Genomic DNA, 22352 nt, shown 5'->3' on the forward strand with positions numbered 1-22352 from the left:
TTTTCCTGCGATTACACATGAGAAGGCAGTCACAGGGAGAGGGGGGGTAGACAACAAGCTAGAGAGATGAGTGAAGAGAGGTTGTTTTCATTGGCTGACAAGTAGAGCTAAGGGGTATTAAATGTCACTTCTATACAGTTGATAATTTAGTTCATAAGTGATTTACTTACAGACTCATCTGGTTACACACACATACATATTGTACTGAGCTACACAAAGACATCAGTGTTTTGATATTCAGCTCCCTTTATTAGGCTTTTTATATAAAAGAAAAGTACACTTTCAGATCAACCCACATGCTTGTTAGCACTTTATCACACAAACAGAAAATCAAATATTCAGGGTATATTTTATAGTAAGTAGAAAATTTCAGTCAAAGCAAAGATGTCATATAAAAACAATTCTGTAGTGTACATTTGAAACTCTTGAGGATTTTGCTTTCCTAGACGCTTAAAGTGAACTGCAGGGCTTTTTCCCTGTTTTTGCAAATAAAAGCAATGGAATGGCCACCTGCAAAATAGCTTATTTCATGCTAATTTGACATTGTCATAACTATTACAAATGCTCCCTCCAGACTTAGAGGCATAATATGCACAAATAGAGTGGTTGCATGAACTTCAGTAGGTCCTATCTCATAGAGGGTAACAAAATCTGATTAGAAAGATATTTAAATTCAGAAATTTATTCTTGAATATGATTTATTCTAGTTGTAGTTCTTCTGTCCCTTTGCTGAATTCATCAGGATAATTTCATGTAATTTGTGCCTCATTCAACTTGTTCCTCTGCATGAAAGTAAACTTCAATTTTCTGAACTGAACACTAAACTGCAATAGCATGTTTCATAAGTTATTAAGTAGAACATTCATTTTGTTCAGAATTTGATAATGTTTAGAAGGTATTTGCAGCATCCTATTTTCCTATTTTCCATGTGTTTTATTTTGAATTAACCCTTAATCCCACTGGTCACAGCACAAAAAACTGCTGCACAAAACTTCATAATCCATACATTAACATCAGCATTTGCATCAGTTCTGCACCACACTGATTTACTTTGTTGTTTTTAACCAAGTAAAAGTGCCCAGTTGTTCCAGAACAGACTCATGCATTTCACTGTGCAGTAAAATGTCTTTTACCACTACAACAATACATATGCCATTCCACTGCATGGTTTGGCGAGGCGTGTGTGTGTGTGTGTGTGTGCGTGCGTGCATGCGTGCGTGCGTGTGTGTGTGTTGTGAGCGATGTGAACAGAAGGGAAGAATAATAACAAGACCTGTAATCCTTTCATCTTCACACATCAATCAACTGTTCTCAAACTGTCGCACACACACACAGTTTTAATCATGACATCTTGCAATCAAGGCAACCAGCACCAGTCAATCACACTGGCTAAGATCTCATCCTCAATGCACAGGGAGTTAACACCCTCGTGTGTGTGTGTGTGTGTGTGTGTGTGTGCGTGCGTGCGTGCGTGCGTGCGTGCGTGCGTCTGTGTGTGTGAGATTGGAAGCTTTTGATCTAATTGACATGAGTTAACTCGCCCTGCTTTTGAAGAGATCAGCTTCAAAGTAATTTTCTTTTGCATGGGTCAGTTACGTGCATGCATTTAGAAAAGCAGAGAGGTATACAATTAATGTATAATGTATAAAAAGAAAAGCAAATCAAATGTAGTGAGACTTAATGAGAAGTCAGTTCAAAGCATCTAAGAGCCTTAAAGTACGTGAGTTCACACCTGGCATTACAATGAATGTCCAGATGCGTCTCAGTTGACCACTTGTGATCACATCTCACTTCCCTGCTCTATATGCAAATAAACACTAGGGCCATTTTGTCAGTTGAATGTCCATCTGGTCGTTTAATATGATAATTTGACTATTCATTCATTTTGTTGTTGTTGTTTTTTTTTAACACTACATTAAGTACCTCTGTCAGCCCACAGTGAGCCTCATATTCTACCTGTGCTGTCAGCAGCCTGACAGGAGAGATGAGCTGTGATGTGCAGGGATTTTCTAACTGAACTATGAGCAGGACACGCACTTTCTCTGACTGTTAGGAAATCTTAAGTTTTCACATCAAAGATGACGAAGACATAAATGTCAGTGTGCATCCAAGCGTTCCACTGCGTGTCTCTCCTGTCTGTTCTTCACTGCAGCACAGTGTTTTTTACAAGGAAAGAAACAACTTAATGTTTTGCAAATTTACAAGATGACACAAGTGATTGAGAATTTGCCATAGTCATTTTCACCTCCTCGCCCTAGATGCAAATAAACACATTTGGAAAATATGTTATTGTTTTTAACTGCTCAACAGTAGTAGCCTACACACTGGGACAAACGGAGACAGTCTTTTTTCCACAAAGAAAGAAGCAATTTAAAGCATAACATGTGCTGAATTTACAAGAAAGCACAAATAATTAAGTGTTTATCATAGAAATTTATGAAGTTTCTCTTCACTCAACAACTCTCAAAATTGCATGATTTTTTAAAGGGAGTCTGGGGACATTGCAGTTACTCGTGTTCAAACATCTGCTGAAGGTAAGAGAGTTCAAACATGTTATTTGTGTAATGGTGAACCAAATAATGGACTTGCAGGTTGAGTAGGTGGTCATTTAGCATGGCTTAAAAGAAGTGGCAAGCGGGCAGGTTCACTAGATAGCACGAAGGTTCCAAGGATCTTGAACAGAACCAGTTCAAGAACAACAGCTAATTTGGTGGAAAAGAGCCCTATGTATGTATATTTTTTAGAATGTACATTTTCTTCGTACTTAAACATTCTCTTCAGGCAACCATGTGTGCTGTTTGTGTGTCTCTCTCCTTTCTGTAAGGTTTGTTTGTACTTTCAATCCATCGAACCAGTGATTCTTTACAAATTGAAACAAATAGTGTTGGATTACTGAAGAATTTATACACTGCATTGATAGCCTGAAACTTCAGATGATGGACTTTTTCGGGCATTTAAATCACTAAAACAAGTGCCTTTACATTTCTGCCTCATCAGCATTCAGTGTGTTAAACATGATGCAAATAATTAACCTCTAAAAGCACAATTTATGTGCCGTGATTAATTGAAGCTAAATGGAATATCGGGCTTTGTTCAGTGATTGCCTGTGTCTGCTCAATGCCCTGCACAGCATAAAACTACACACATGCAGCTCCCTGCTGTAGTTTTTTAAGAGACATCATGTGTTCAGTTTGAAGGCACTGTAACCCAGTGGGATACTGCCGTTTTGTACATGCAGCACTTGTCAAAACAAATAAATGGACATTTAATACTATTAAATGTTTTGTCCACATATCAAATGGATTTTCTAGCACCAATCTACTGCAAATAACTTCTGCAATAACCTCATTAGGATTTTGAGGGTTTCATTCACAGTCAGCACTATTTAGGCAGAGACTGAAAATAAAATAAATGAATCCTTATGACATTCAGAAATAATGACTCCATTCATTTACAGTATTAGATTAAATGCAACTCATGCAGTGGCTTTACTGTGAATGTGCAAAAATTTTGCATTTACATGTCAAGATAATTATTGAAGCACTGAAGTAGTAGCTTACAAGTTTATTGGCCAAGTTTATCACCTTTTCCCCAGAAAAAAAAAAAACCTGGCTCCACATTATAAAAGGTTTTACCAATATTCAGGAAGTGACATTCCAGCCATTCATGTGACAATCAAGGATTAGCAGTGGTGCATGAACACCATTCAGATGTCAAAATATTGATGTTCTAACTGACCTAAAGAGAACTTAAGGCCACAGCATCATAAATCTACAGGGCCGTCATGCTGGCAGCACTATTCATTAGTCTCCTAATCTAAATGTCTCAGGGTGGAGTGGGAGACTAAGAGTATGAGGCTGCCATTTGGATGATCAAGTGAGTACTTTCTATGACAATTGTCCAGATGAATTAACATCTCACAACACCTCCAGAGGGATAAACAACATTTTCTGGCTTCCCATCTCAGAAAAACACTCATCTACCTGCCTACTCAGTGCTGAGGGCTGATGCAGACTGCACAGCATCAGCCCACTAATGGTGTTGTTCACAGAAGACGTTTTGAAATGTCACAGTAGGAAAAGCACATGTCTTAATAGAAAAATTAACGATTGCTGAATTCCATTTAGCTGCTTTGGTTTCTGGGCCCTATTGTGCGTGCTGACTCACTGTCACATTGTCATGGCTTAGTGGGAATGAAGCCATTGATAATGTCATTAGTAACACTTGTGCTTTTACTGTTATGACAAGACAAATGTCTGTTGTGAAAAAAGCCTACTTATAAATCCATAGCTTGTTCTTTCTAAAGACCAACTGACCAAGAGCTGATGGTCATGATGATATTTTCATGCTACCTACTGTTGGCAGTGTAAGTTAACCATACTTAACATATATGCTGCCAGCTATATATGTAAATGTACAGAGGATGGTGGGCACATATATCCATTCAGCTTTGAAGGCACTGTTAGTGATATTGCCAGTTGGCCCAGTCTGATTCCTGATTAGAACGTGTCAGCTGTCATTTTCACAGTCACAACATGCTCACTTTGGAAAAAATTTTGCTCAAACAAGGACTTCCCCCCTGCAATCAAATAGTAGTCGATGTTGGCAACATTTCATCGTGTGTTGTTGTGGAATTTCCCTCTGCACAGAAAATCAATATCATGGAGGGTGTGTTGAATTACAATCTAAGGAATGGTGTTGCAGGAATCTGTCCAATGTTGGTGAGCAACATTTATTGAACTGAAAATGTAGGAGATTTTTCCTGCAAATGATATGTACCACTTAACAAGCTGCAATGTTGAATATTGGTTTTCATGTTCACAGATCTTCTATAGTCCTTTTTTTCATAGTTTAGTCTGACATCTTCTGCTACATTTCATTCAGAAGACATTTAGTGGTATTTTAGCCTTTATTCTAATGAATTTCTTGCTTTAATTTGTGATGATGATCACATAGTGCTGTTGCTGATATGTAGAAGATCTACTTTGCCTCTTTTTGCCTCCCAATTAATTTTCATTAACTTGACTAAATGTAATTGAAAAAATGTAATTGAAGTGGAAAATATTAACTAAATAATGAATATAATAAAATCATGTAAATATTGGACACTTTACATGTTTAAACAACACTTGGCTTGCACACAATAGTAACCACAGTAATTTAGCACACATATAGCCCACACATACTAATACATAATGTATATGTTTCTCTCTCTGACTCTCTCATCATTGTATATCTCTACCCTCTTCTCATAAATCACTAATGTTGGTATCAGCAGGCAACAGATTCCCACTGCACAGAATCACATCTGTGCACACATCATGCTCCCCACTAATATTCTTATCCCCACCTTCCCTCTCTTCTCTCCCTTGCCCTCTGTAAAGGGCACCACACACAGTTGGCATTCAGAACAGTCACACATTTTGTTTTCTGTACAAGCCCACATGTCAATATCATCAAGATGAATGTAAATCTGAGCTGATGAGTCATGTCAGGATATGCTGCAGCACTGCACTTCCCACCTGTAAAGTCAGCAATTTCTTGACCACTTCCTCCGTCAGTTCACTATGTCTGGCGTGTGCTACGACCATCAAATGATGTGACTATACGCGTATGAGTGCACCTGAGTGTGTTGCCCTGAGGGGTTCATCAGACAACTTAAGTTTTTCACTGTTTTCTGATGTCTCATAGATTATTAGTGCTAAAGCAATTAGTTAGTTAATTAGTTAGTTTATTTAATTAGCACTGTTTTAATATTCATTAAATTCAGTCAAAATAACAACAGTCAAAAATAATGTAGTTTTTAAGCAAAAACAAAACATTTTTCTTCTTCTTTTCTTCCAGCTTTGTGAGGATTTATTACTCAACTGTTGGCTGAATATACAACCAAATGAAAGATTTTGCCCAGGGCCTGCAAAGTAGTATTTTTATTTATTTTTACTAATTTTTGAGATTGAATAGATGAAATAATTAATCAACAATTATTTGCATGAGTCCGTGACACAGGTGATCTTTTTACTTCAATAAACTCCACCCGAATCTGCATGGAAAACAAGACCAAAATGTGGCAGCCGTAGCGTTCCAGCATCTGCTAGAAGATATATGTATATATGCAGCCCATGGCGGTGAATTGTTGGCCCATGTATGTACTTCTCATGCTTATGCACAAACACAGATACTGCAGAAGCCATCCTTTCTGACTGGTTTTCTATGGTCCATTAAAGGCCCTGTGAACCTGGGTCCTGTATAGAAAAAGAACAGAGCCTTTATGTTAATCATATACCTGCTCTCCATCTTTGATACGCACCAGACTCCTGGAGCTGCGACGTTATACACTTCATTTAAGCCACAGTAGACTTATTCATGATTCTTGAAGAAAACAGCAGCCTACAGTCCACCCGTTGCAGTATGTATGAATTTATGAGCATGTATGAAGCTGCATAATCCTCTCTCTCCCTTCTTCCCTGTTTGTCTGTCATTCTGTCAGGATGGGAACTTCACCAAAACCGACATCATGCCAGCAGAACCACCACTCAAGATTGTGGGACAGTCCTCCTTTGTCGACTTTGGTGAGAATAACAGAGATTTGGCGTCTGCTGTCATTTTTGACAAACCTAGTTTGTTTGTGTGTGATTGTGACAAAATTACAGACAGATCCCTTTTAAACGAAGTGCTGGCATGTTCTGTGGGGATTTTGATTGTAATTGGACAGATTCAAAAGGTAAAAATCACAAACAAAGGAAGTCAGCATGTAAACGCACTCAAGATGCTCAGAAAAGCTCTGAATATAGTCCTAGTTGTACTGGGCACTAGTAGCCTGAAAAGTGTCCTGCCCCTTCTATCTGGTCATGTATGTGTGTGGCAGATGTGTTCCTCCTCTAAGTCCTTTTAGCTCCCTCTGCATTTGAAGCTGTGTAGCTTCAAAGGCTTTCAAATAGGACTGTCTCGTCTTTTTGGCTTTGGCATTCTCACTACAGCTCTCTCATCACACAACTTTCTTTCCCTATACACACACACTCTCACACACACACACACACACACACACCACAATTGCTCACCAGACAGGCTAATCTCACACATGCACACACAGTTGCAGATACACACTGTCACACAACACACTGATACACACACTCAATCCTACATAGAGCCAGATTTTTCTGAACAGCTTATCCCCTTAAACAATCTTGGCCAGTAGTATTCATTGTTCAGCTCAGCTTTACATTTATCCGCAGAAAATCTCCCCTGGCTCACTAATCTCCAGGCTGCAGCCTGCGCACCACAAAGTGGCCCCTGGTCGCTCTCGTCAGAGCTACCACCTCTGCCAGACGAGGGACAGAACTGCGGTGGCCTCCTCTGCTTGTTTCTAAAGACAAATACCATTTTCATTAACAGTACAGCAGTTAATGAGGAATATGTGGATAGAAAAATCTGAATAATATTCCTCCTTTTCCCAGCCTCTGCTGAGGAGAGGGCCCTGAACAATAACTGCACCTCCGGTTGCTATAATGTAGCTGGTCAGGTGCCAAAAATAGAAACTGGCTGTACTGAGCACCCTACAGTGTAAATATAAATAACTGAGCACATGCTACTCAGCTAGCTGTGAATGAATAGTCCTGAGCGTAAAGCCGGGTGTGAGTAATTCTTCAAAGTTAGATTGCCTAAGTTTTAATGATCAGAAGTGCAGCTACCAGGTAATGGCACATTGAAACCTTTTCATTTGAAATGGGAAGATTGTGTTACCTTTTCTTTCCAAAAATTAAATAGTCTTGCTAATGTGCAAGATTTTAAATGCTAATCTTTAAGATTTTTATTTGTTTCTCCTTCTCCGTTTTTCATTCACACCAGTAAACCAAATCTCTGTAGTGTTTTTGCATTGTACTTCTCAGAGTTTTGTTGTACGTTCAGCGTCACATCATATTCTCTCTTGCAGCCTTGGTCCTTGAGAGAAGAAGTTAGATTGTTGATCAGTGAAATCAGTGAACAGTTTTCCCAGTAATTCAGAAAAAGCAGCACAAGACTGCTTAATGTCTGCAGGGGAAACACTGCAGTGTGTCCACCTAAGTGACTACACATTTCTTCCACTGTATTGATTCTGGACAACCAAACCCAAATGGAAACCTTTTTTTTTTTTTCTGTGAACCAAAGGATTTTTACCGGGAAAGTCCAGTAAAAGTCAAAACACAACTATAGACAATTAACTGAAAATCATATTACTTTTATTATGTCTTCAACATATGATAAAAATCTGATTTATTCCTTTTTTCTGGTTTGTTGTGTTATTGTTTTGTTTTTGTTTAACGTTTTTTTCCCCTTTCTGCCTGTGTGACCTTATCACTCAGATTGAGCTATGTGCTGTCGTTAGTTGTGTAATGTTCGATGCATTTTTAATTAACTTTTGGGCTCGTGTGGCTCTCATGCTCATGAGCACGCAGACATACACGCGTGCACACTGTAGCTTCGTACTGATAAACACATCCTTATTGGCAAGATTAATCTGTTAATCTCATTGCAGCTCGGGGTGTCCATCAAATATTTAGTGAACAAACTTCCCCTTCCCAAATTGGCAATAATGTATGAGCCAGAGGGGAAATGACCTATATGCTGTGTGTGTATGTGTGTGTGTGTCTCTCACAGCGTGTTTGTGTAATTTGCTGGTAAGTGTGTGTGTATGTAATTCATCATCTCTGTGGGCGGTGACCTTTTTTTGGTTTAAATCTCAAGCTTATCTCAACAAAAACTTTCTCATTTCTTTAATCTTTTTCCCTCTTGAAATGTCACTTGAAGACGTTTGCCCTCGTTAGCCGGGGATTGAAGCCTTTGAGGGTCACGCTTCTAATAACCTGCCAAATTCCGGGAGAGAGATGCCTTGCAGGATGTAACATCTCTTTTCTTTTTTTGTGTGTGTGTCCCGTTTTGTCTGCTCCGCTCAGCCCCTCCTCAGCTGTCGTTGTCTATCTTTATTTCTCTTGATCTACTGTATATCTGCTATCTATGGCTTACTCGCTTTTCACACTCCTTTTCCTTCTCCTCCCTCTGTTCTTCATCTAAACAGCTTTTGGTGTCATTATTATTACATTGTTGGAGAAGGACTGTGTAGTGACCCGCTATCACCCCTTCTATCTTTTTTAGTCCCTCATTTTTGGGGGGATGTTCAGGATTCATAAAAGCCTCACTGTTCATTTAATTTAAGAGATTATTAGTTTTTTTTATGGGATTATAATATCCAACATTATTTTAAACAAAATATAATATAGTGTGATAAGCAATAGTTGAATAGGGGATTATAGCTGAGGCCAGATTCCATCAAATTCACTGTATCAAATAATGTTCAGTCTTAATTTGAAGCACATTCATCAGTCTAACTATATCTCTTAGTCTTTTTTCATAACTCTCTTTCTGTCTCTCTTGTCAGACAGAGCCAAAAAGAGATCCTCTGCGCCAATAAGAGCAAAGTTAGTGTTTGTTATAAAATGACTGGCTCTGACAAGAAATGCACACAAAAGTGAAAGAAAACCTGCACTCTTAGGTAAAAATTCTTTAAATATTTTAATGCCACAAGTCCAAAACTGATGCATTTCAGCCTGAAGCAAGAAGTGTTCTTTCCTTCATATTCTGCTACAGTTGTAAAACAAACAGACACATGCAGGTTCAGTGATAGCAGAAGTGATAAAATGGTCCCTTGTTCTTAGTGCTTAGTTCTGTACTCTGAATGGACAAGTCCCAATTTGAATAACCAGTCTGTTCAAGTTAACGATGCAATAAGGTAAAAAGTATGGTCACATTAAAAGCTAGTTTCTTAGGGTTTTGTCATCTGCTTAGCAAAAAGTGGTGCACAGAGCAGCAGCTGTCATTGCAGTTTTATGACCAACGCAATTGTCATTTTCATGCCCAGATTGCATCAACAAAGGCCTGGTCTTAAGTCAATGGTATTTTCCTGCTATTTAAAGGGAACCTTTTTCAGATAGAAGATGCACTTACAGAGGTGGGTTCACAACGCACCTACAATCTGCTTCTAGGGCACTGCAGTAAATCCACTGGTTATATAAATTAACATTCTGATTAATAGATTATGAGTTTCAGGTGGGTGAAATGGGGTGAAGTGTCTGCCCATTAGAGAGAGGCTATGTGCATTTACACATGGAGAGTGTAACTTCATTGTTTGCTTAAGTCTGACAGGATCAATCAGGATCTAGTGTTAGTAAATGATCTTTGTACTTTTATACATCCAAAAGGTCCACATACAGTCAAAGTTCATACAGTAAAACTGTTTGGAGTAAAGCAGGCATATAAATCCTGACTTCTGTCAAAGCTGTCTAAAAAATTATTTCCTCTCTTTGTTTGCTACTTAGACATTAACGGTATTCACTGCAGTGAGATTACTGCATGCATGGAAATGTTTAAAATGACTGTAAGCAGCCTCTCTTATTATGAAACCATCTTTTAAATTATTTCAGGTTTATGTTTTCTTTTATGATTTACTTTAATGATTAGAGAGGGTTCTTTCTGTCATTAATGAAGTAACATTTCTGTGTGTATAATGTAGTAGCTGTCATGCTGCTTTGCCTTGTGTGTAAATACACACACACTATTTCACCCACCTGCAACTGATCTATGGATCTTCATCTATCAACAGTCCCTACTTAAATTTTACCCTTGCATTAGCCTTTCATTTTTTTAATATTATTTTCATGCAGTGTTTGTGTCTCTGTGTGTGGCCACCTTCTAAGTTCATCTGACCGCTTCTCTCCAGGCTAATTAAAGAGCAACATCTCAGGTTTACTGAAAAACCTTGAATGAATGACCGCAGGGAGGCCGAATGAAAGAGAGGAGACAGAGTGAAGGAAATGAAAGAGTGATCGGGGGATGGCACACTTCAAAGATGACATGAAGTGAGATGGAGAAGATAAAAATATAAAGATATGCTGAGGTAGATGATCCTAAAGGGGGAGCAGGAGGAGGAGATGGCAGGGAGGGCAATGAAGGAATGAAAGGGAAAGAGGAGGACTGTGTGAGAGAGCCGAGAGCAGTATTGCATACCGGTGTGATCTGGAGTGGGAATTATTTCCATCAAACATCACATTGTCAATTGTCACTCCATCTGTCTACCTGTACCTTTCCTGATCTCTCTCCCACTACACTTTCTGCTACATCTTTAAGTCTGTATTGACCTTTCTCTACATTTTACCCTTTATGTGTAGTCTCGTAATTATTGGTGAAAAATGCATAATTATATAGTAGAGCAGCAACAGTAATTGTAAAGGACATGATAAATAAAAGAAACTGAAACACACTGGCAGTAAAAGTCAGCTTTTGTGTATCGTATTTTTGCAGACTGTTGGAAACAGTGCTGCCAGGCTACAGCTTGCCTTGCTCTCTCCCAGCAAAATGAAGGGTTTATCTTTATCTAGGAGCTCATCCAGGGAGCTGCAGCAGTAGCTTCAGATTTACAAAGGAGTTTATCCATATAGTTCTCAATTTGTATTTAGGAAAGTTTAACGAACTTTTATAACACTCAAGTCATAATGTCTGGCTTTTTCTGCAGCTTAATTGTGATCTAACCTGATCTTAGTTATGTACCTTATAAATGCCTTCATTCTGGGTTTCTTCATTACTGTGATCTGTTAATCTGATGACTTGGACTTTCACTTTTTATTAGACATGTAAACATTTGTTTTGAATACAAAAGTCTGTAAGTGCAACAGACAGGTTTTAGTAGTTTCTTCAAAACTCACTAGAAGCTTGACCCTATTGCATGCCCTACTGACCTATCAGTAAACTAAACTAATAGTAGTTTAAAAAAAAGCTGTACCTGGCTGGTAGAAGTTTAGGATTTAAAGGTGGAATAAGCCATTCTGGAGAAGAACAGCTGATTGTTGCGTCTCATTCCCAGGTTGTCAAATACCAACGCAATTGAGCATCAAGCATCGGTATTTAACGACTTGCAAATGAGACTCAATAATCAACTATCTTTTTTCCCCAAATGGCTTACTCCACTTTTAATATCAAGTATCTCTTTCCATCCACTGAATTAAACATTTTTGTAAATTGTATTTTAATTGAACTCTCACTGATCACAGATACAGGACTGACAGTCACACAGAACATCCAACAGGATAAATGCTCTAAACACCAAACAGGAACAATTAATTTGAAGTGTTGTTTGTTTTACTGATTTGCTGAGATTCATCTGTCTGAGCAGCGTCCACAGGCAGCACCAGTTGGATAAACCCGACGTGTGTGTGTGCGTGTGTGCATGTATCCGTGCATGTGTGTATGTTCATGGATGCATACAGGAATCTGTCCACACGCCCATGTTTGTGTGCGAGCAGTTCTTTTTCCGGCGCCGGACTCTTAATAGATGCACAGCATATGCCAGACAAAACAGGCCCATCTGCCTTATCACTGAGGTAATTGCATTTTTCAAAGTGACAGCGGCCGATGCATAATTCATCATTAGGTAAAGCACAACGAAGTCCCACAGCCAAGTGTGTCAGCGAGCTTCACTGCAGGTAGGATAGAGGGAGGCTGCTCTGCGACCAGCAGCTCAGGATATGGAGATTTAGCAGACGGCAAGATAGGAAAGTGTTTGGAAGTGATATTTAAAATCGGAAAGGCTGTCATCACGCTGTGTGTGTGTGTCTGTGTGAGAGTGAGCGCATGTGCATGCAGGTAAGTCAGCATGTTAACAGGACAGCCTATTTCTCTCTGCTCTCCCCTCAGGCATTCCTTCTCCACTCATCTTATTATATTGTGTTACATCCAACCTCTCCTCCTCTCCCTCCTTTCTGTCTGCCTCATTCTCTCCTCAACCACTGCATACCTTTTACACTACACTACTTACTTTTTTTTTTTACCTTCATTTCCTTTTGTATTTTTTTTCTCTGTCACCCGCTGTCTTGTCATGTTTTCAACCAGTGCTTTCTCATTCGCTTAGCTTTTTCAGTCTCCATCAGTTTCTCTCTCAGACTCCTGCAGAAATGAGTGCACCTGTAAAACAGAGGTACTCGAGTGCTGCTCAGCAAGTTGAGATCAGAGTCAGGTGTGTAAGTAGTGTCGCATAACAGCATCTGTCTGCATTTATGTGAAAGACATCCCTCCAGGCCATATTAATGAAGTGAAAATGCGGCAATGGGAAAAATAAATTCTCTTAATCAAGCAGCATTTTGTGATATCCCTCAAATTCAGAAATATTCCAATCCATATGCAAATGCATGAGTCTCCCGGGTTTATAGTTTCCGAGTTCAGATATTAATTTGCACATTTTAATATGCATTTTGATGCAAATTGGAAAGTACATCTGACGCAAAAGTGTCCTTCATTGAAGGTAAAACCTGCGTCTACCTCTTTCTTATTCCAATATCTGCTGTGCAGTAATTATGCGTAAGTAGTGCTCTCAATTATAAGGACCCACCCAGAGTGATCCACACACTAATTAGGACTTTATTTTTGAATTAATTTTAAAATGTTAACGTGTTGCACAAAGTGTTGTTTATTGAAAGGGAGATCTGCAATTTGCATTGTGTGTTTGCGCCCACCATTACAATAAATCAGACTGTGAGGCGCACCTCCCCAGAGGAGGTGCGGGGAGTAGGAGACGTGAGGCAGAGATACTGTGTGAGGTGAAAAGGACAGGTGCATGCTGGTGTTCTAAAAACAACATGAAGATGATTCGGCACACTTACCAACACGGTCAGCAATTGGAGCTGCAGTAGAGGCTGTAACACACATGGAGCAATTAAGGTACTTTGAAACCCTGAAAGTGGCCAATTTCTGCCATTTGTGTCGCTATGTCTACATTTCTAGAACTGATGCTCCACTCAGACTCAAGAACCACACAGAAGATTGGAGATTTGCTAAATTTTATTTAAAAGGACAGCTCACCCCAAAATCAAAATCACACATTCCCCCCTGGCCTGTAGTGCTGTGGATGTAGTTTTGGTGTGAGCTGTTGAGTTTTGGAGATATTGCCCAATATAATGGGACTAAAAGTAACAAAAAAAATAAACTGGAAAAATTAAAAGCCAGTGTTTGTTTTTTTTCAAACCCAGTTGTTTATTGGAGAGAAGGCAGACTTCTCTATGGCCAAAAACTCCCATAAAAAAAAATCAACATGGACAAATAGCACTACAGGCCAGGGGAAAAACAGTTTTAGTATTTTTTATTTTGGGGTGAACTGATTAAATGAGCATGATTGATACAAGTGGTTGGGAGGTATGGGAGAGACATATTTCAATAAGTAGTATAATATGTCGTCAATTCAGGCTCAGATTTTTAACATGAATCCATCTGAAAGACAAGGACCTCTTGTTTTGAATTTATTTTGGGCCTGTGGAGGTATAAATAAGAATAATATGTCTGGTAAAGCCAGACAGATATATCAGTCAAGCAGTATTGTTGGCCAATATTGGCCTATCACAGTTATAGTCTACAGTATATTGGTATCAGTTTTTAGTTTTGTAGGCAAAATTTTATTTATATTTGATCCTTTTTCTTAATATTTATAGTAACTTATACTTTTACATTTGTGTGTTTTTAATAGTTATTTATAATTATTAAAAATAGAAGTGAAATTTTACAGTTTCAGTGACCTGATGTCATTTTGAATGATTAAGTTTATTATTAAACTGTAAAACATCCTTACACCATTACATATCTTTGTCATAAGTGTTTGATTAACATAGTATCATTGCAATATCAGCTGATGTATCGATATCTAGGGTAATAGCATTATTGGCATCAGCCACGAAAATCCACTATTTGTTTGGCCATAATGTCTGGTGAAAGATTTCCAAAGTTGTAAATGCTGTTTTATTGTTAATGTAAGCTTTTGTTTAGTTTTTCTTTCTTTTGAACCTGCGTTTGTTTCACACAGTGGTTCTCCCCAAGGTCAAAACCCATCATATCACACACTCCTTCCCCCCCCGTTACACCTTAAGCACATGAAAGTGCAGAAAACAGACACAGACAGTAGCACACACAGAACTCTATCAGATCGTGGGGTTTGTAATGAGACCCAGGCCTCTGGCAGCATCCCACCATGTGTGTCTGTGCGCGTGCATATTATGATTTGCATTATTATTGGTACCATGTCGTACTCTATGAATGCCAATGCGTCACAATGCCTATCTGCACATTCTCCGGTAGCTTCTCTCTCTTATGCCGTTGTCTTTACCCATTTTCTCCTCTGTTTTCCCTCCATTCCTCGGCTCGTCCTTCCCAGGCCACCCCTCTCTTGTCCTCTCCGCCCTCTCCCCATTTCGACCCATACCTGCAGTTACCTCCCTCTGCAAGTCTCTCAGCCAATCTCCATCACACCATGCACCGTCAGCGGGAGGGAGAGAGGAATGGCAGGAGGGAGGGAGAGAATGATGGTAAATAAAAGAGGGGGAGAGACGGACGGAGAAACCGCGGCATTAAGACTGAGAGGGGAGTAATAGAAGGAGAGGGAGAGTGTGACAGAGAAGTGAGCTGGAAGAGGGGGAGGAGTGCAAGATAGGAGACAGGTGAAGGAGAGCATAACAGGAATAAAAAAGAGACAGATGAATAGATAGATGAAAGAAGGTATTCATGGAGGAAAGGACAGGTGGGACAGAGTGTGTGTGTGTAGCAGAACTGACAGTAAGCATCGGAGACAGAACGACGAGTGACAACCTCTGTAGGACTGAATTAGCACTCATTCTGTGTCTCTCTGCGTCTGCTTGTTTCTTTGATGCTCTCCTTACAGTACCTCACCATCTACACATCTCTATCTCTATCTGTGCTACAAAAAATGTTTGCACTGGACACACACATTTTCAGTATTTTTGCTTTTTTGTAATTGCACCCACACAGGGCACAAAATTAGCACCAGCCACCAGCTAAATGCAGGTGTCTGGTAGATTTGTTTCGCTAACCAGCCAAAAAAACATTGGTTAGCTATTGAGTTGCTGATAAAATTCAAACAGTAACTAGCTATTTGGCAGCTAAACAAAAAAGTTCATTTTGCATCCTGCCTGTCCCAACCATTTAGTTCCAACCGTTAGGGCCTGTCATGCACTCCTGCAGCTTCTTGAAAAATGTGTACTAACTGATGCTCCAGGTAGAATTTAGACAGTGAGAGTTTGAAAAAAATAGTTGAAACAATTGAAGTATTTCACTTCCACAGAGTTAGGGGACTAGAGACAGATTTAAAAAAAAAAAAAAAAAGTGAATGGTCAAAATAGATGTAACAGAGGACAAGATATCCAGAGTTTTATTTGCTGGCATGGACCAAACCCCCAAAACACTGACTCCTACATCTCCTCTAACACAACCTGATAGCATCTTTCTTTTTGTTACACTCGACCTGCGTCATAAATGTCTTTCAAACTCCACCATGGTTTCTGTTAAAGTTCTGTATGATTTTGGTGACATCATCAAAGTTATTTTCTCACACTTGAGTTTCTTCAGAGCCACAGATGACATTCTACCACAGCTTTTATAAGCCGTGTCAAGTGAATAGATCTTAAGGTGTAAAATTGCTGCTATGCCTCTTAAGTGGTAGTTCACCACCAAATTAGAGATAAATATTTTTCCTCTTATCCATGGTGCTGTTTATCCATCTAGATTTTTTGGTGTGAGCTGCAGAATTTTGGAGGTATTGGCCGTAGGGATGTCTGCTTTTTCTGTTGTTGTGAGCAGTTTCATGCAGGAACTTTTCTTTCTACCAAACTGCAGCCACCAGCCATTATCACCGTGCAGAAGAAAGTGGCATCTACTCATGAACAAAGTTACAGCTCAGTCAAGGAGGATACCATTAATGTTTACATTCTGTGCTGTTGTTAAATGTGTTAAAGGTGTATTTTCATCAGTCACTGGCTTTGAAAATATTAGAAAACAGATTCATCTAACTTTAGAAAAAAATAGTTGCCTAATGTTAATGACAAGCATTTTTTCTTATATGATTTTAACAGTGTTGGACAAGCTACTTGGAAAATGTAGTGAGCTAAGCTACAAGTTATTCTACATTAAATGAAGCTTCACTACACTGGAGTTACCCACCAGAGAAATGTAGCAAGCTAAGCTACAATAAAATGACAAAAGTAGCTTAACTACATCAAAGCTATTTTTTAAAGTAAAAATAAAGTATCTACGTATCTGTCTGTGTTTAGTAGTATATTTATTAGCCCCCTTTTGTACTAGGAGCCATCTACACAAATATCAAATTATTTATTTAAAATTGACCACAACAATTTGGTTTTGTAGAGAAGTTTGTAAAAAAAAAAAAGTAATATTTCTGAGTAACATAACCCAAAGTTATACTTTTCAGCTTCTCCTGTCTTGTCATTTTGCCTACCTCTTCCTGCCTAAATTCCCTTCACACACACACACGCGCGCACAAAGTTTTATTCTTTTGCTGCCAAAGGACATGTTTCTAGTTAGTGCCATGTTAGCTGTTGGTGTTTGCTGACTGAGTTGTGATGATTAGCTTAGTTAGCGATTGTTGTGTTAACTTCTGGAAATACCTGAATGTGTGTCCTTAAATTTGTGTTGGACATCTTGGATGTTGACAGGAGCTTCCTTTTGGGGCTGCAAAGTAAACACCAGAACGTGTAACTGTTCTGTGAGGACTCGATGAGTAACATGAACTTGTTAAGGTTTGGCCATGGAGATTCACGACACGTACCCTCCTCTGCCACTGTTCCTGATGCGTACGTTCTATCTTACCCCGCTGTGACAATTCGCGGGCATCTTTTTCTACGCAGTCTATGGCGGGCAGCAGCAGGAGGGCAGGTACGTGACGTCACATGGAAGAGACGCATTTTAGGTTTAGAAATGCGTGGGAAAATGTAGCTTCTGTGGACGCTACGGCGTTATTTGATCACTAAAGTAGGTTCACTACTGAAAAGCTATTTGTTGAAGAAAACTGCGATGTTATGACCACGTTACTGAGAAACATAGTTAAACTAGTAACGCCACTCACTACCTGTTACGCCGCTACTGCCCAACGCTGGATTTTAATAGTATGTTTTAACAGACTTGTTGATATTTTATCTTTTGCAGTGCATCTCCTCATCTTTCTCACTTTTTTCCCTTTTTCTGCCTCTCACTCAGTTGCCCCTAACAGCCACATTCAGTTTCTCCTCCTCCTCTGCTTTGTACTGTCATTCATCATCAGTGTCATTCAGTTTTCCCCTTCCACATGGCACAACATCTGTTTGGGAGTGTTGCACTTGCCCTGTTGAAAAGGATTCAGACAAACAGTGCGATGAGAAGCCTGGAAGCAGATTCACCTCTCCATGTCTGGTGTCAATTTACGTGCCAACCCCAGAACACAGGGTGGTGTGTGCAGTGTCTTTATGAACAAGCCAAATCTCAAAAGCTGTAAAGAGGATTCATTGTGTGGTGTCGTGTTTTTCATGTTCAGAGACATTCCCTGCAGAAAAAGCAGGAAAAGCACAGGAGTAAATAATAACATTAATGAATTAAGGTGTCCAAGTGAGTCATGACAACCAGCATACATACATCATACCTGGATCCTGGTAACCTTAATTGGAATGCATTGCTAAATAGTGGTATTAAATACACCTGTGATCTTCCTGCTTTGACATTTGATTTGTCTAAATATTTGCAGCAACATAAATGTAGTCATATTTGCTCACAAAGCAATGTTTAATTCTGTGTAATGAAACTGAAAATAAGGACCTGAGACATCTAGCAAGACATTTAATTTCAAAAAGCCCATATTTGAGCAAAACAATCCAAATAATAAAAAAAAACCACTTGAATGCACTGAAGCATTCATTTAATTATCAAAACTGAAAACAATACTGATTTTTATTATTGAATGATCTATTCATTGATTGTTTGGTCCAAAGAATATGAAGAATCAAAACAGCAAATTTTAAAAAGTAACTCGCAAATAACTAGAGCCCACGGTATGATGTCCTCAAATTCAACTTACTGTCACACACAACAAACTAACAAAACTGTAACATTAGTATAATCAGTATAGTGTTGTAAATAGCTCAGCTAATAATAAGTGGAAGTCTTTATATATTATCTTACATAAATTATCGATTGTCAGTTGTCTTGTGACTCCCTCATTCATTTTTTAATCAAAAATTTAATTGTTAAAAACAATTTCCTTTACTTTAGTTTTAGTTTAGTTCTTGAAAATATAACATCCTATTTCACCCCATTCCATAAAAGTTTAATAATGACAACGTTTCAGTCCCACTTGGATCAGACAGGATGATTGAAAACCACACTCATATTTATACATCATGCATGCAAATAGGTTGACAGGCTCGATGGTGGCAGATGTGGCCAACCATCCAATCCACCCTGGATGATAAAACAGCGTTAGCAAATCAGTAAATTACATAGAAAAATAGTAATACCAAAGTTATACTTCAAAATATCAAACATATGCAAACATTATGTCAGATTCATCATCCCGTGTATCAGAACGTACGTGATTTGCATTCAAAAATATGCTGAAATATATTTTATTAAATAGGAGAAAAATTAGAGGAAATCTCAAATTAATGTACAGTAACCGGGTGTCAACAAATCTCTTTATAAAGTGATCCAGGTCACATCACAGTAAGGCAAAAAAAAAGACACTAATCTGTTGTATTTATAAAACCCAACATTTTTACACGTGTGTGAGGGTGTGGAGCACATTTAGAGGGAATGTTTTATCTCACACTTTTGATTCAAACCTCTAGGTACAAGAGTCTGGAGAGTGAAAGTACAAAAACAATGTAACAATTTATTGTGGTTTTAGGTCACATTTAAAATCTGTAATTTCTGAATAAATTTAAGCAAAAACGTTTTTTTTTTTCAGCTTGAGCAGTTGCACTCACCACATCATGTTGCCACATGAAAAGGGATTTTATTTATTTCTAGTATTTGCTTCCACACAGGTCTCACTTTTTCACGCTCACACTGTAGTGGATGTGTGCACAACTCTGCAGCTCAAATCTCTGCAATTTCAATCACTTCAAATGAGGGATTGTTTTGTCATGTTAAGTGTGTGTATGTGTGACTGTGTGTGTTATCTGAAAGTGAACCTGGTGCGCTGAAGTGTTTGTGCTTTGAAGAGCTGCTGTTTTGATTTGGGAGGCTCTGTCCCCTCTGGTGCATTAGACGACGCCTGCATGGCATTATGATAATAATAATTAATAGCGATGAAAATCAGTGGAGAAAATGATACTTCAAGTCAACTGATATTATTAAAAGGCATCAAAGAGACAAGTGCTGCTTGGATGTGTGCTTGCTCGTAGGAAACAAGCAGGTGTTCCTGTGATCTGGCACACACGTGGAAAAAAAAAAAAACAGGAACAATTTTCTTTGTTGCCAGAAACTGTGCTGCGTTCAAAGTCGACACCAGAACAAATCCGTGGCATTCTGATGGAGTGGAAATATTAAAATAGCACAGTTTTAGAAAACAAAGGATCACACTTTCCCACTGCTCCAATCCTACATTGTTGCTGCTCGATCTAATTCTCTGTGTCTGTTTCTGGCAGATGGGGACGGCTACCAGGACCACCTCCTCCCTGCATGTGTGGAGGAAACCTGTCAACACAGTTACATCTACCTGGCCAAGTCAGGCTCCAAGACGGTACATACAGTAATACACACACATAACTGTACTGGCATTTGTGTTAGAAGTCATTCTAATGGATTAGTTCTCCTCAGTACACCACTTTATTTTTGTATTTATCACTTCTCTATTCTGCTATTCTTTATAACACCGCACTGCATCACTCTGCTCTGTGTATTTAGCTTCTGCTGAAATCAATCTTAACACCACTTTCTTTCTTATTCTAAGTGACACTGCTTTTCTCTTCTGGTTTCTTCAACACGGCTCTGCTCTTCTGTCCTCTTCTCCACTGGTTTTTACTACATGCTCAGATGAAACATATTTTGAATCACAACATATGGATATATTCTATTATATATTAATTAATATAGTATTGTACATAGTTGAGCTAATATATGCAAGTCCTTGTATAATATCTTTAAAAAAAAAGTATTAAAACTATCTTGTGCTTAGCTCATTCATTCCTTCATCAAAAGTATTTCACAATTCTTGAAAATATAATGTCCTGTTGGCTGACATACTCTTCTCCCTTGTTGTCAGAAATTCATTTTACACTGGGGAAAAAAGAGAAGCGCACTATTCAGACAGAGAGATTCAATGAAACAATAATTAATCAGAGGATATTTGATTTAGGAAGACCTACAGTATAAGAACTTGTGGCTAAGCTAAGGATAGGAGCTCGAGAGAGAGAGTTCATGACAGAGGATGGAGACTTTATGTACAGTATATTTTTGTATGTTGTACCTGCTGTATGTACAAGGTTGGGACTGTGGTTTACGAGCATATGGAAGAGTGATAGTAAGATGAAGAAATGTGACTCTGTCTCTCTGCTGTAGAGCTGCAACACTCAGTCGATTTTGAATCAGTTAGTTGATCGAGAGATAATAAATTGGCATTTGATAATAGATGACTTACTTTAGTCCTTTTTTAAAGTAAAAAATCCAAATATTCTCTTGTATGAGGTTCTTAAATGTAAAACTTTTCTGTTGCTTCTTCTTCTCTTAAAGGCATGATGTGCAATGTTTTCCCCCCCAAAGAAAAATAGATAGACTCATATAAACATAATCCCTTTCAGTCATCACTTACGACCCATGAGCAGTGTTTGGTGCCTTTATTTCCTTATTTTCTCTCATTATTTTGAAGTGTTCGGGGCAATTTAACAACCCATAATGTTGGTATTTGACGTCCTGGCATCTTTCCGAAGCGTTTACAAACAGCTCAGACAAATCCCACTAATTCAACCTTTAACATTATAGTAAATGTAATGTCTTTGGTTTTGGACAAGGCATTTGATGAAATCATCTTGGACTGTTAGAAACTGTGAAACGAGCAATTGATTAATTAAGAAAAGAAATGACAGAGTAATTGATTATGAAAATAATCATTGCATCCCTACTATACTGTCCACTTCTACATTGAAATCAACAACTTGAAAAATCTGTTAAACAAATCTTCATGCCTATACAACAAAATAGGTCAGTGTCATGGGTTGGGGTTTGTTGGTTATTTCTTGTTTTATTTTGTAGTCCTGGTCCTCCCTCATGTGTCTTGTCTTTACTCCCTGTCTTTGTCTTTTTCCTGCTCTTTTTGATTGCCATTGGTTTCACCTGCCTGTCCACCTTTGTCTGATCAGTTTCTTGTCTATTTAGTCCTTGTGTTTCTCTGTTTGTGTCAGTTCGTCGTTGTACATTGTGTGTCATCCTGCCTTCTCCTGGTTATGCCTTCTTGTGTTGGACCGGATACTCATTTTCTTTGACTGCTTTTGCGTTTTGCCCGTTGTGGA

At 38.6% G+C, this 22352-nt stretch overlaps 1 protein-coding gene across 1 annotated transcript in view; it reads left to right on the forward strand.

The window, feature by feature from the left end:
• Positions 1–22352, forward strand: part of itfg1 (integrin alpha FG-GAP repeat containing 1) — a 181913-nt gene that overhangs the window by 35300 nt on the left and 124261 nt on the right. The window contains exons 8-9 of the mRNA XM_084721305.1: positions 6488–6569; positions 20493–20587. Of these exons, the coding sequence (XP_084577431.1) occupies positions 6488–6569; positions 20493–20587 (177 nt within the window). The remainder of the gene's footprint in view (positions 1–6487; positions 6570–20492; positions 20588–22352) is intronic.

The sequence above is a fragment of the Lutjanus erythropterus genome, chromosome 1 (assembly GCF_056507025.1).
Source record: "Lutjanus erythropterus isolate fLutEry1 chromosome 1, fLutEry1.hap2, whole genome shotgun sequence".
Classification (NCBI taxonomy): Eukaryota; Metazoa; Chordata; class Actinopteri; order Lutjaniformes; family Lutjanidae; genus Lutjanus; species Lutjanus erythropterus.